The sequence below is a fragment of the Myxine glutinosa genome, chromosome 4 (genome assembly GCF_964187855.1).
Source record: "Myxine glutinosa chromosome 4, kmMyxGlut1.1, whole genome shotgun sequence".
NCBI lineage: Eukaryota > Metazoa > Chordata > Myxini > Myxiniformes > Myxinidae > Myxine > Myxine glutinosa.
In genome coordinates, this window is record NC_136264.1 from 27,616,218 (window position 1) to 27,630,011 (window position 13,794).

Below are 13,794 nucleotides of genomic sequence, written 5' to 3' on the forward strand. Positions count from 1 at the left end.
CGAGCAATGAACGCGGGTCGTTTTGTGCCAGCGGCTGGATACGTCCCGCATTCGGGGCAGGGACGGAGGCTTACCCGGGCCGAGATCCCATGCACCACTTCGGCGTGGAGCCATCCAATGTCCCGATCTCGACCTGCCGGCACGTCTCAATAGAAAGTGGTCGCCATGACGACCCTTCCTATCGAGCTGCCCGCTCCGCCTTGTGGAGCCCGGACGCGGCCGCTCCACGCGAGGCCCAGCGTGGATCGCGCACGGCGGTTCTTTCGAAACCGCCGTGGTTCGGATCCCCGCCGGTTCTCGAGGCACGCGAAGCCCGGCACGCACCGAGGGCCCGATCCGGCTAAAAGTCGACCTAACCTTTAACCCGGTTACCGTCGACGCTTCACCTGCAGGCCTACATGCATACGCTACCTCTTTCTTGCTCATACATGCAGCCGTTCCCATTCTCTTCGTACCTTTTCTTTCACACCTCGGTACACTCACTCCGCTCACCGACTTGGTCACACACCTGACCACCGAACACTTTGGCACACATTCGTTGCTCGCACACCTCACCAATACACCGCTTCGCGCCCCCTCCTCGGTCACCTCCTCTGTGACAATCACAGGTGTGCCCTCATTCGCACACCCAACCACGTGCCTCACTACTAACTCAAATGTGCCTTCCCACTCACGCTCTACCATTCCAGGTGTGCATCCTTCTATTCCAGGTGTACATCCTCGCTCACCTGCCACAACCAACTCACGCTCCGTTTCACTCTCACTACTCTCACCTCCACTCTCGGTCGCGCACTCACCCTTACTCTTGACAGCATGCGCTTTCCCCATGCACCTGTCCGTTACACACCTTTCTCGCGCATCCTCCCGCGCACACTTCTTCGTTACTTCCTCAGTAACACTCACCACAGGCATGCATTCTCCCTTACTCTTGACAGCATGCGCTTTCCCCATGCACCCGTCCGTTACACACCTTTCTCGCGCATCCTCCCGCGCACACTTCTTCGTTACTTCCTCCGTAACACTCACCACAGGCATGCATTCTCCCTTACTCTTGACAGCATGCGCTTTCCCCATGCAACCGTCCGTTACACACCTTTCTCGCGCATCCTCCCGCGCACACTTCTTCGTTACTTCCTCCGTAACTCTCACCACACCGCGCTTCCCTGTGCTCCCTCGCACACGCGCTACGACCGGCTCACTCCTGACGGCACACTCACTCCTCGGCGTGCACTTTTTCCTCACACACCCCATGGTCGGACATTCTCGCACACCTCTTTTTTCGCACACCAGACCTGTCGCACACCTCACCAACGGCCTTTCACGAACACCCGGATCCAAACCAATCCCCAAGCCGACTGAAGCTTTCCTCACATCATGTACATTGCCACTCACCTTGGCACCTCGTCCCCGCACCTCCTTTGCCACCTGCAAACTCTTTATTTGGTTAGTGAGCATCACATCATGATTTGAACACAGACCTTGTACATATTCCATGACTTCCTCCTTTATCTCCCTCTTAGTTTCTGTCCGTCCCTTCTTAATTTCACTCACCTCTTCTCCCACTTCCTCTAATTTTTGTTTAACCTCTTTTATTTCTCGGTGCGTCCCCTCAAGTTCGTCCTCTAAGGCTACCGTGACCGTCTCTATGTGCATCCTCACCTGCCGGTCCTTTGTCTCCATTATCTCTGTCACCTCGTCCACCCTCATTGTCAGTTCCTCCCTTACCATCTGACATTGCCTCTGCGTCGCTATTAATTCGTTTTTAATTTCTTTTTGTGTCGCCTTCAACCCTCCTAGTACCGCAGTGTTCTTTTGAACCTGCTCCACTAACTTAGTTTGTCCCTCTGTCAGCTGCTCCACCTCCTCCGTCAGATCTTCTATTCCCCCCTGTAACTTTGCCGTATTATTTCTCACCTCTTTCTCGATACGCTTTTCGCCTCGCTTTACCTCCTCGCGTAGCCCCGAGACCTCCTCACTCACCCCTCGTCGTATTTCCTCCATCTGGTTCCCCATCTGTTCGATTTCCCGGGCGGATTGTTCCCCTATTTCCCGCAATTTGTCCTCCATCCTATTTTCTAACCCCATTAACCCATTTTTCACCCCCTCTAACTGATTCTCCTGGGCAGCCATTCTATTTTCCACCCCCGTTAACCCATGTTTCACCCCTTCTATCCCATTGTCTAACCCCTCAAATTTCTTGTCTAACTCCTTAAAATTATTGTCTAACCCCTTAAAATTATTGTCTAACCCCTCAACGGTACCCCTTGCTTCGTCCCTCATTACCCCCATTTGGTTTCCCATTACCCCCATTTGGCCCTCCATCCTATCCATTTTTGCATTCAGTTGGGTCAAGAATAATCTGAGGTCAAACCCGGTTTGCCCAGCGTCCCCAGCCGCCACCGCAGGCTCGCCCTCCGCGGCGCCGCTATTTTGGGACCCTTCAACCACGTGAGCGAGCGCGCCATTTTGCGCGCCTGATATTCCCGCAACCACATTGCCATTTTCCTCCTCCCTTTCTTCCACATACATTTCCCCGAGGTCCTGGGTCGATTCTACCCCGTCTATCTCTCCCACCGGCATCCCGTCGCCTTGAACAGCCATGGCGCGATTTCAAAATTCGGATTTTTATACAACAAACAAATTTCGGCTTTATAATTTCGAGCGCGTAAACGCGCTCCGGGTCCGATCTCACTCCTCGACACCAATTGTTATAGTACTAACACAATTGGTGTCCAAAATTTGGGCTAAATAAATTTAGTCCCAGGTTCGAATCCCATCTCCTGACTACCAATTGTTATAGATCGCGGTTAGATGTTATAGACCGAGCGGTGGTGTAAGACCGCGACCTAACAAACTCACCCGATTCACCCAGACTTTGGCCGTATCGCACCGTAGCTGCCCAATGGGGAAAAGACAAAGGCGACGAATGCAAAGAGGAAAAAGAAGGCCAAGACGAAAGACAAAAGGGTTTGAAATATTACTACTGAATTTATTTACTATTTACACACAAGCAACAAAAAGCAATTCAGTTTATTTACAAGTACAAGACGCAGATGACACAGTGCAAATTTAGCTTATCTACAGACTTAACTAACCCAGGACAGCACAAACAGAACACTGACTCACGCGGGGAATTGATGATAGGACTGGCGGGAGATGGATGGCTGGCGGGATAGGGAGGTCCACTGGTCCTTCAGCACGATTGACTCGTTGGGCAGCCGCCGCTCCTCCGCGGCCGTGCTCCAAACTGCCGTCCAGGCCTCACGCTGCTGTGGCTGCTGTTTCGGTGGCTCCAGCTGCAGCAAATGCAGTTGCGGTGGCTCGAGCTGCAGTTCAACTCTGGACTTCTTGGTTGGACTCAACTCCTTGGACTCCCTCTCGTCTCTCGGTAAAGGCTCATCTCCCGTCTGCCTGTCTGGTCCAAACCCTCACTCTTTCTTCTTTTCTCTCACTCCTCACCACCGCAACCACTGACCCTCCTCTGGCAACCGACTCAGACCAACTCATCTCTCGTTGCCACACCCCTGCCTTGGGTTATATAGGCCCCCGCCCCTCAACCTTTGCGAACCTCCCCCACCGCTCTTCCTCCGCCCTCTGCAGCCAAACCCCTGGCTCATGGTTGGTCGAGCGGGGCTGGTTCACTCCTCCCCCTCTATGACGAGGTGGAGACACGCCTTTCTTCCCCAACCCTGCCTCGTGGCCAATGGCGGCAATTGGATCGGAGGGGAGGTAATATGGGCAATCGAGGCTTTTGGGGATGGGAAGGAAAGGGGGTCTATTCTCTTTCACTGGTGCAATGGAGTACTTTTAATTAATGGGAGACACAGCCTTATCCTAAAACACAGAATAAGAGATAACTATCAAAAGAAAAGATATATCGTGACCTACATGTATGTTTTTCTATGGACTAACTACGGGAACGCCCTTTGACCTTTATACAACCACAACGGAGGGAGGAGGGGTGATATTTTACAACAACCTTTTACAACAACCTTTTACAACATTTTACCACCACCACAAAATAAAAAAAAACACATTCTCATATTCACAACAATATTCTTTGTGTATATGTATACATTGGCATATATTCTAAGGTATGTGAGATCAAATAATGATTGGTATGACATTAGTTATTGACGTTATTGACGTTATTGACGTCACTTACACGTTATTGACATTACACGTTATTGACGTTATTGACGTTATTGACGTTATTGACGCAAAGATCGCTAGAGGTCTTCTCAGAACAATGACTGTACGTTAGAAAACATAAACGTCATCCACACTGTCCGTGATGGACCTATAGCTCCATACTTAAATTGAGGTGAAAATATGCCTAAAATTCCCAAAAAATTTCACCTTAAATTATGCAGAATAAAATATTGAAAACGGCATGATTGTTATGTTTTTATGTGACCATAATATCACTTCTCCAGAAAATATAGCAATATCATGGGTATATTACACTGTTTTGACGACAACAAACTTGTAATGTGCGAGGTTGTAAAAAAACGGGGGGGGTGCTTAACTTAATTCTTTGTGTATATAATGATGTAAACATGAACTGATTAAATTTTGGGGTCAAGATGTCAAAGGTCGTAGGTCATGCCAGGTATAAGTATTATAATGTCCATCTTATAGGACATTATTATGATATCCATCTTGGTACAAGTATTATAATGATGTAATAGTGTGGGCGGAGGCATATCGGTCGAAGTCGTAACGTTGAAGAGTGTGGTTCTAGTTCCATTTGATTCATTTGTACACTACTTTTCACATTGGCAAAAATAATGATAACACCCAGATAAAAATGAAACTCACTCGAAGAAACATTGCTGTTTGTCGTTCATTTGCATGCATCCTTTGATATGATGCAATGGTAAAGGCCACTTTTCTTTTAAAACGTAATAAATTTTTTTTCAGGTGTCCAGACCTCACCGGTCTCAGTGGAGACCAACGAGAGAAGGCCCATTTCGCGGTAAATGAACGGTCGCTCGACCATGTCAATCTGTCATCGAGTTTCGTGTTTATATTGATTTACTTTGCATGTATGCTGGTCAACTTTGCACGGGAAATTGCAATCGGCTCTGTCTTGTCTGTCTGTCAGTCACGCTATCTCCTAAACGGTTGTGCAGAAATTCACCAAACTTGATAGTTATGATCACCACATGGCAAGAAGTGTGAGTGCAGTGTCATTTTGGCTACGCCCCCTGGGGTGGTTTCAAAAGGTCAAATACCAAAAAATGCAATTACGGGCACATTTTAAAACATTTTCCAAATGAAACTGTATATGCAATCAACATTGATTGGTAGACGCATAAAATATGTAATAAGTTTTTGGATATGAACCCTAGTCCATGCCCCCAGGAGGGTCACTGGTCAAAATGGGGAAAAAATGTTCCTCAAAATGTATTGGGTCGTTACGGGCGGAACTTTTTTGCCATTTTTCAACTTTGCTCTATGTGCGAAGTGTGGAGATTTGTAATGGTGTGCCATCGACTTCGCTCTAGTTTGGAATATTGTTGATGTACATTGGAAATCAGCACAAAGCTTTATATTATTGTTTTCTTTACAGGACCCATTTGGTGCCAACCACTCACTGTTTTTTAATTTCTTTATTTCAGTACAGTACTATACTTCTAAGTTAGCCACCATTGATTACACAAATAATTAATGAGTCAAAAGCTTTTTTGCTGCATGAAAAATTCAGTTTGTTCTTGGCCATCAGATCTCTCTGACTGTTGTCCTTCCTCTTTTAAAATAAACCCATGGGATGGTGTAGTGGTGACATCACCATGTTAAGATTCCAGTTGGTTTGTTGCCTGCACAGTGGGTTGGTGAAGCAAATTTAACACTAGCTTTTTGTTTGCCTGGAAAAGGCGATCTAAGGGGCTATAAAACACGCTTGTTCAACCCGACAGCGGTCTGCTACAGGTCATTGTGCTCCACCACCATTGTTTTTGCGACTTTTGGCCAAGAGTAAAGTAGTCGAGGCAGGAAAATGACTGCCTTGGCCTCGTGGCCAGTTCAAACACATTTTGTATAACTTGGATAATTTGTCATAATAATTTACTTGGATAATTTGTAGTTATTGACAAATAACGTTATTAACATTTGTAATTATTTACTTGGATAATTTTATGTAACTTAGAGATAATTTTATATGGAGCTAACCCCATTGAAAATTTATTTCACCTTCATGAAGGCCATAGGACAATCCTTATTCAATTACAGTAAATTTATTTAAAGTCTTGGAATTGATAAGGTAAAGGACATCTTGTAGACCGACTGTGCGTGTTCTTCTTCCCCTTTTTTGTATGGTCCTTGTGAACACGTGAATTTCTGGGGATTTGAATATTATTAGTAATTGTGAAATTAGGGATCTGATGAAAATGGGAGCTAAATATAGGGAGGCAGTAACTCAACCTTGGAGCTGCATTAGGTCTTCAATTGTAGATTCTGTCTCTAATTTTATTAACAGAATGTGCACCAAGTTTAAGTTGTCTGTAAACCGTTTCAATCCATGGTTCAACAGAGTTGTGGAAGTCCTGGAAAATAGGATTAAGTTTTTTACTAGTCGGGGCTTGCTTTCACTGGGTCGGTCTAAACCAGTGTTTAACAAGCGGAGTGTTCGTAAAGATATTCATGATCTCCATGATAGGTACGTCATAGCTCCAGCGGATAAGGCTGCTAATAATTTTGGTGTAGTTTGTAAAAAGTTTTATGTGGAGGTTTTATTAATAGAGTGAGGCATCGATACGGTTACTTTCACTGGTATAGGAAATAGCACATATTATGTTCCTTGTCATAAGTCGCTCCAGGATATTATCTCCGATCATCAGGAAGTTTTAGTTGATAATTTCAGTATTAAATGTAAAGAGGTCAATCTTTGTATTCCTCGGCTTTACTGGATCCCAAAGCTTCATAAGAACCCATACAGCTGGTACCAGGTACCAACTATAGGTTTATAGCTGGTGCCAGGCAATGTACCACCAAACAGTTATCGCTTGGAGTTAACTCAGGCTTACAAGTTGTTGGGGAACTGTTCAGGAAATATTGTTTAGCAATTGAGTAGAATTCTGGTGTTAACACTTTCTGAAGCATTAATTCTACTTTGGTGTTCTTGGGTTGGATTAGGTGCCTCAATATCAAGTCAGTTGAGGTTTTTGATTTTTCAACTTTATATACGGAATTTGGATTTCGCACTAGTAAGGGATTCACTCTTCAAAGTAATTGACAAGGTTTTTAGCTCTTTTAATAAGCTTTTATGTGTCAGGTTTGACAGAACATTCTTTTCGAAAAATAAATACAGTACTCAAGTTTTCATTGTTTTGATAAGCAGAAGTTTAAGGATGCTGCTAATTTTATTTTGTTTAATACGTTTGTGTCTTTTTGTGGAATGTTTCAACAGGTTAAGGGTATTCCCATGGTTGGGAATTGCAGCCCCCTATGAGTGGACATTTTTCTTATTTTCTGTGAATTTTCATTTATGCAAAAACTGATGAAGGAGAAAATATTCGGACTACCTAAAATATTGTCTCATACATGTCGTTACATAGATGATATTTGTGTGGTTAACTATAACTTTTTTGATGATATTGTTGCAGATCTCCCGAAGCCCGTTCCCGTTACAAAGGGGGGGGGGGGCTTAAACCCCTTTTTTCCCCCTGGGTCTTCGGGTCCGCGAGGCCGAATCGCCACTTCCGGGCAAACGTGAAAAAGGGTATCGGGACAAATTCGCACGTACCTTTAACCCACGCTGCCACGAAAGCGGGGATCGAACCTCGCACAAGCCACGCTTAATCGAGTACGCCCAAGCGGGATGCGTATCACGTGACTCGGGCTGTTACTTTTATGGAACCCCCTTTCGAGCGGTTCTATTCGTACCATGCGAAGCCAATGGATGGAAGGGACAGGAACGGTCAAATCAGAGGAATAACAGAATTTATTATTATTTACAAGGATCAGGATGAAGGAAAGGGGACACAGAGCAGATGCTTAGCAATGTTAACTTATGTGCCCAGACGAAGGGCCCACTCACTCACACGGGGAAAAGAAGAGAAGAATGTTCGCGCGCCAAGCGCGCTTCGCCGTCGGTCGCTCCGGGGCAGCTCGCCCGGCCCGGCTCTCCCATGTTCACGGCACGTATGCAGGCGAAGGCAGGTAGGAGGAAATCGCGCGTCTGTGGCCCAGCACGGGTCAGCCTCTCGAGCGCGCGATTAATACAGCGCAGAGCGCAAAGCACAGGGAAAGTTCGTGTACAATAGGCAATTCAATTCGCTCGTTCTGCAGCTCCACTCGCGTTCTCAAGCTCAACCCAACTCACTCTCACAGGGAACTGTAACTCAGCACACGACTCTGACTCATCTCCCGTCTCTCTCTCCTCAACTGTTCTCAACTCATGGGCTGCGCGACTCTCAACTGAACTCACCGGGAACTCTTCTCTTTCTCAACTGTTCTCACCGGGCACTCAACTCACCGGGAACTCAACTGAGGACTTCTCTTTCTGCAGTGGGGGGACTCGGAGCAGGGTTTTATGGCTCCGCCCCGGCCTGACTCGAATGTTCCAAACCCCGCCTCTGGTCGTCGTGGTTAGCCACTCCCCTTGAGCCCTGATTGGCGGCTCGTGCTTACTGATCACTCCTGCCGTGCCTCCCTTCGGCCTCGGTAGACTTGTTCAGGCCTGCCGCATGGCATTTCAGCGCCAAAAGAACACCTAAGCTCACTGGCCTACTCAACGCAAAACTAAACACAGGGAAGGACTCTGCTTACATTTACTAAGAAATAACTGAACTATCGCGAGGCTTCATGTTGTGGTGCGTCTTCCTACAAGGGGGAATTAACCTTTATTCCAAAACCACAACAATATTTTTTGTGGTTAACTATAACTTTCTTGATATTTGTGTGGTTAACTGTAACTTTTTTGATAGGCTACTTTACAAGATTTATCCAGATAGTTTGATTGTTGTAAACAAGAGTGACTTGCTGTATATCTGGATGTGTTAGTTAAAGTTAGACAGAATGGCTTTAGTACGAGTGTGTATCATAAAGTTGATGATTTCAGTTTCACTGTAGTCTTGTGTTCACCTTTCCAGGTGGCAATGTACCAATTAAAATGAGTTACAATGTCTTCTCATCTCAGCTACTTAGATTTGCAAGAATTTGTTCAGTGAAGGGTGATTTTGTGGAACGTGCTGAGAAGGTATTTTCAATCATGTTAAAAAAAACCAAAAAAAAAACCACCTTTAGAGGCCATTTTTCCCCGCAAGGCGGGGGTTGGCCTTTTTTGGGCACTGTGGTTGTTGTTGTTTTTGTTGGTCCCCTTTTTGAAGCAATGTTTTACGGCCGGATGCCCTTCCTGCCGCCAACCCTTTTTGTCGCCTTTTACGACAAACAGGGAATTACCAGTGAACTGGTACTCAATTAGCCGACCTCGGAAGGATGACAGGCTGAGTCAACCCCCCTGGCATTAATTCAGCGATCGACCGGGATTCGAACCCAGGATCCTAGGATCCTAAGCTGGCACCCTAGCCGCGAGCCCAACACCAGGCTGGATTATGTTAAACACCAGAATCATGTTAAATAGAGGATATTTGGCTGATTGGTTGATCAGGTCTTGTGAGAATGTCTTTAAATTCCATCGTCACCTTTTATGTAAGTTTGGTTGGTTTTCATTTGAACAAGTTCCTATTGCATTACATTTGTTATAATAATATTGAATTAATTATTTTAGTGAAGTTAATTCTTTAATTAATGTTGTTGATTAAGCATATATGTTTAAAACTATTTATAGATAGTATTAAATAATGGAGGTGTTTGGATAAAAATAATATTTATAAAACTAGCAACGGTACCCGCCCTATGGGCGGGGCTTCAATTGGGAGGCCCAAATGAAAAGGTAAAATATCAGAAATTGAAAGTTTTATTTTAAACGATTCATATAAACATCCGTTAAATCATATCACACGCAAATCATCAAAATCTAAACAGTATCTTACTATAATTCACCAAATGTCCCACAGTGATCGATACACTATGATCGCGATGATCGTGATCGTGAATCTTGATCGATAATCGTGTTCACAATCGCTATGTCGTATGTACTCCTGATACGTGTTTCCTTCAGTTGAAATGGGTTAGAATTCTCTCAAGCAGGGATTCAACCCGTGTCCTTATAAAAGGTCTTTGTCCGACGTCGCCGAGTTCGATCGGTGCAGCCGTGCAGCGATCTGTGCAGCCGTTTGTGCGGCACCCGGGAAAACAACATCGTCACAATGAAAACATCGTCACAAGGAACGTTATGCGAATGTTATGCGGGAGTCCAAACCTGAGAATTCTGGAGACTAAAGCTGAAATTGAGAAAACTAAATAGCCTATTTTACTCCTGGAGATCCCAGGATTATCCACCCAAAATATCGTTGGGATCAGTTCAGCAGTTTTTAGGGTACCTTCGAACGAACGGACGGACAGACAGACAGACAGACAGACGGATGGACATTTGGTGAATTATAGTAAGATACATTATAAGTAATGAATTAAAATGATTGATTGGTGGTTGCTGGGATACGTAGTGCAGCATGTTAAAATCGGTTATAAATGACAGCTTGAATATTTGAATAACAGTTTGAGTCGATGGTTCGATGGAGGTGCTGTGTAATGGCCATGTCTATCAGGTAATGTGTTTATGGCTTGGTATATTGTCATTTAAAGTGATTTATGATTTAAATTATTAGTTTGTGGTAATCTATCTATAATTCCAGTAATCTCTGTGTGTTTGTATGTGTGTATGTGTGTATGTTTGTCTGTGACCGCTGTTTCTCGACAACTACCGGTCCGATATACTTGAAACTTGCCAGGTATATTGCTGGGGACCCGAGGATGTGCCTTTTCAAGGTTTGAAATTAATCGGACAAGTAGTTACCGAGCTATGGCGATTTCTTTACCAAACACCGCAAGCCGTTCGCTTTGGACCAAACCATTTCATGTAAATAGAGGGGGGGGGGGGTTCTGTGGTCATTGCGAATGGACCAAACCATTCATGTAAATAGAGGGGGGGGGTTCTGTGGTCGTTACTGCCACGTGGTTTCAAAGTTTTTTTTTGTTGTTGTTGTTTGCACGCATGTTTTTTTGCACCCACGTACGGGCACGCCCTAGGATGTTTACACACACACACCCCTACACAAATTTTTTTTTTTTTTTTTTTTTGGCAAGGAACGGGCACCCACGTACGGGCACGTCCTAGCTTATATATAGTACGGGCATGCCCTAGTCTATCTATAATTCCATTAATCTCTGTGTGTATGTGTGTATGTGTGTATGTGTGTATGTGTGTTTGTATGTTTGTCTGTGACCGCTGTTTCTCGACAACCACGGGTCCGATATACTTTAAACTTGCCAGGTATATTGCTGGGGACCCGAGGATGTGCCTTTTCAAGGTTTGAAATTAATCGGACAAGTACTTACCGAGCTATGGCGATTTAGCCGTTCGCCGTTCGCTTTGGCGTTGCGAATGGACCAAACCATTGCATGTAAATAGAGGGGGGGGTTCTGTGGTCGTTGCGAATGGACCAAACCATTCATGTAAATAGAGGGGGGGGGGGGTTCTGTGGTCGTTACTGCCACGTGGTTTCAAAGTTTTTTTTTGTTGTTGTTGTTTGCACGCATGTTTTTTTGCACCCACGTACGGGCACGCCCTAGGATGTTTACACACACACACCCCTACACAAAATTTTTTTTTTTTTTTTTTTTGGCAAGGAACGGGCACCCACGTACGGGCACGTCCTAGCTTATATATAGTACGGGCATGCCCTAGTCTATCTATAATTCCAGTAATCTCTGTGTGTTTGTTTGTCTGTGACCGCTGTTTCTCGACAACCACGGGTCCGATATACTTTAAACTTGCCAGGTATATTGCTGGGGACCCGAGGATGTGCCTTTTCAAGGTTTCATATTAATCGGACAATTACTTACCGAGCTATGTCCAAAAAACGATTCAACCAATCAGAGAGCAGCGAGCTATCGCGTGTGCCGAACGTGGCGAACACACTCTGCCTCGGATGGCACATTTGAGAGCGTATTCATTTATTTCACGTTTGCAAACTATGTTGGCGCTATGTTGGCGTTAAACTATGTTTTAAAACTAATAAAAACGAATTTGCGATTCATCGTAACTGCGATATACGACCTTCCGGAGCTCCCGTGAGAGCGTGCGCCATTACGGATAGTAATTCAATTAAAAACATAAAAACATTGTCCCAATTCAGTCAGAGCAAAGGGCGTTGTTTTAAGCGAAGAGCGTTTTATTTTTCCCCTTAAATTCAGTCGCCGGACGGTGAAAGCTTTTTTTTGGGGGCAGCTACTGGCAGCCACGTACGGCCAATCACAGGACACGTTGTTGTGTCGACGTGCCGTGTTGTTTTCCCTCGCGGTTTGGAATGTTTTTCCTTTTCATTTTTTTTCTCTTCTCTTTCTACTTGATGATGGTAGCAGTTCTGTACTCGCAAGCCAAGCCGTTCGCCGTTCGCTTTGGCGTTGCGAATGGACCAAAACATTTCATGCACCAAACCATTTCATGTAAAGCGTTCGCCGTTCGCTTTGGCGTTGCGAATGGACCAAAACATTTCATGAACCAAACCATTTCATGTAAATAGAGGGGGGGGATATAATTTTAGATATATATATATAGTACGGGCATGCCCTAGTACTTTAAATAGAAGCAGTAATTACAGACTTGGCATTTAATATGGAATATTTTTTTGTGGGGGTGAACTTACTTTTCAAGATGTCTTAGAACCTAAAGTTCATTGGAATTATGTTGAAATTATTCTAGATTTTGTTAATGTGACCTTTAAAAGAAACAAAAACCACATTTGACATTCCGAAACAAATAAATTGATCCTTGAAAGTGATGTAAACTGATATCGAACTCAATTCATGGACAGTACTGTGTTAAACTTCTGTACATTTTCCAGAAGTATCTCTTTATTTTGCACATTAGCCAAAAATTTTTTTAACAAAATCAAAAGTTTAATTACGACTGGGATTATGGACAGTAAAATTACAGTTCAGTACTTCGTGTAACCCCCACGAGCATTCAGGAGAGCACGTACACATTGAGGCATGCTGTTCACGAGATTTGCCAAGGTTTGGACAGGAATCGCTTGCCATGCAGTGACAATAGCCTGCTGCAATTCACGCACAGAGGTCGGCTGCTGGTCCAAGTGGTCGATTTGATGCGTTAATTCTGCCCACAAGTTCTCTATCAGATTCATATCCGGGGACATGGCAGGCCACTCCAAATGCTCTACACCACGGTCAGCAAGAAAGTGTAGGATCATGCGAGCACGATGAGGCCGTGCATTGTCATCTTGGAAGACAAAGTTTCCTCGAAAGGCTGCACGAGCAAATGGAAGCAATGTTTCTTCCAGAATGGCCCTGTACTTGAACTGGTTCAGGTTTCCATTCAAATCAACCAGGTCAGTTTTGCTCCCTGCATGAAAAGCAGCCCAAACGGTCACCCCACCACCTCCAGCTTGGACTCTTGGCACTATACAATCTTTGTTGTAGGCTTCATGCACTTGTCTGCGCACTCGGACGCGGCCATCTTGACGATAGACCAGAAATCTAGACTCGTCACTGAAGATCACGTGATTCCAGTCACGTGATCTCTCTGAGCAGGGACACCTCTCTGAGCATTTCGTTTCAGGATCTTTGACACCTGACCTTGAATGATGCCATACTGCCGAGCAATAGCACGCTGTTTTATGCCGTAATTTCGTAAAGCCACCACTCAAT

At 44.8% G+C, this 13,794-nt stretch overlaps 1 protein-coding gene across 5 annotated transcripts in view; it reads left to right on the top strand.

Moving 5' to 3' along the window:
• LOC137425734 (uncharacterized) overlaps window positions 1-13,794 on the top strand; it is a 331,211-nt gene that overhangs the window by 120,864 nt on the left and 196,553 nt on the right. For 3 of the 5 annotated variants that reach the window (XM_078775548.1, XM_078775550.1, XM_078775551.1), the window contains one exon: window positions 4,924-4,978. The exons of the other annotated variants lie outside the window; for them this stretch is intronic. In XM_078775548.1, coding sequence (XP_078631674.1) covers window positions 4,924-4,978 — 55 coding nt within the window. The remainder of the gene's footprint in view (window positions 1-4,923; window positions 4,979-13,794) is intronic. 5 annotated transcript variants of the gene reach the window in all.